We start from the raw sequence: 824 nt of genomic DNA on the forward strand, positions 1-824 counted from the left end.
GTGTGTGTGTGTGTGTGTGTGTGTGTGTGTGTGCGCGCGCGTGCGCGTGTTCTAAATACCCATGGACTCTGGAAATGTCAACACTCACTTTCAAGGGCAGCCGGTATGCCTACACACATGCTCACCGAAACGAAAAACAAACTGAAGCGGCCGCAGGTGTGAGAGAAAAAAGCTAATGTTTTAATATGAAGACTGTCCCACTAAGATAAGCAAAAACGTCACAGGAATTCCGCCCTTCCAAAGCCACCCCACCCCACCCCCCGCAAACGCACAGGTAAATGGCCCCCACTCCGTACCCTGTCCGTCCCCGCCCACTTACACAGGACCAGTTTACGTGCAGCGGGAGTGTCACGGAACGGCAGGTAAGCCGAAAGGGCTCAGAGTGGACAGAAATGGCGGCTGACCTACTAAACGAACGGCTACCACAAGACTGGAGTTATGGAGTTATGAGCGATGGCCGTGTCTTTTTCATCAAGTGAGGGCAACTTTTCTTCCTTGATTGATGGTCCCATTTCGAGTTGACGACCTCTTGCTCGCGTGTGAAGGTGAAACGTAAGTCGCATTCTTCTCATACTTTCTGTTGTTCTGCTTTTCCAGCGAGCGACACCAAGAGACATCTTGGTTGCATCCAGTTACGGGACGGCCAGTTCAAACGGGACACCAGGCTGCTCCCGGTGAGTAAACCCTTCTCATTTTACATCCGTCCACATCTCATCGTCACATCGATGCTGCTGCAGTTTTCTGAACTTCATTCGATTTCTTTTTATTGATTTATTACAAACTAATTTCGGGTTTTGTCAACAAGTGGCTTTGACATTCAAGGG

The 824-nt window shown here is 49.8% G+C and overlaps 1 protein-coding gene across 1 annotated transcript in view; it reads left to right on the top strand.

Moving 5' to 3' along the window:
- The first annotated feature begins 353 nt into the window (after positions 1-353).
- The window catches only part of LOC143286534 (uncharacterized), an 87,345-nt gene continuing 86,874 nt past the window's right edge, over positions 354-824 (top strand). The window contains exons 1-2 of the mRNA XM_076594134.1: positions 354-475; positions 598-674. Of these exons, the coding sequence (XP_076450249.1) occupies positions 393-475; positions 598-674 (160 nt within the window). The 5' untranslated portion in view covers positions 354-392. The remainder of the gene's footprint in view (positions 476-597; positions 675-824) is intronic.

This window comes from Babylonia areolata, chromosome 10 (genome assembly GCF_041734735.1).
Source record: "Babylonia areolata isolate BAREFJ2019XMU chromosome 10, ASM4173473v1, whole genome shotgun sequence".
Lineage (NCBI taxonomy): Eukaryota > Metazoa > Mollusca > Gastropoda > Neogastropoda > Buccinidae > Babylonia > Babylonia areolata.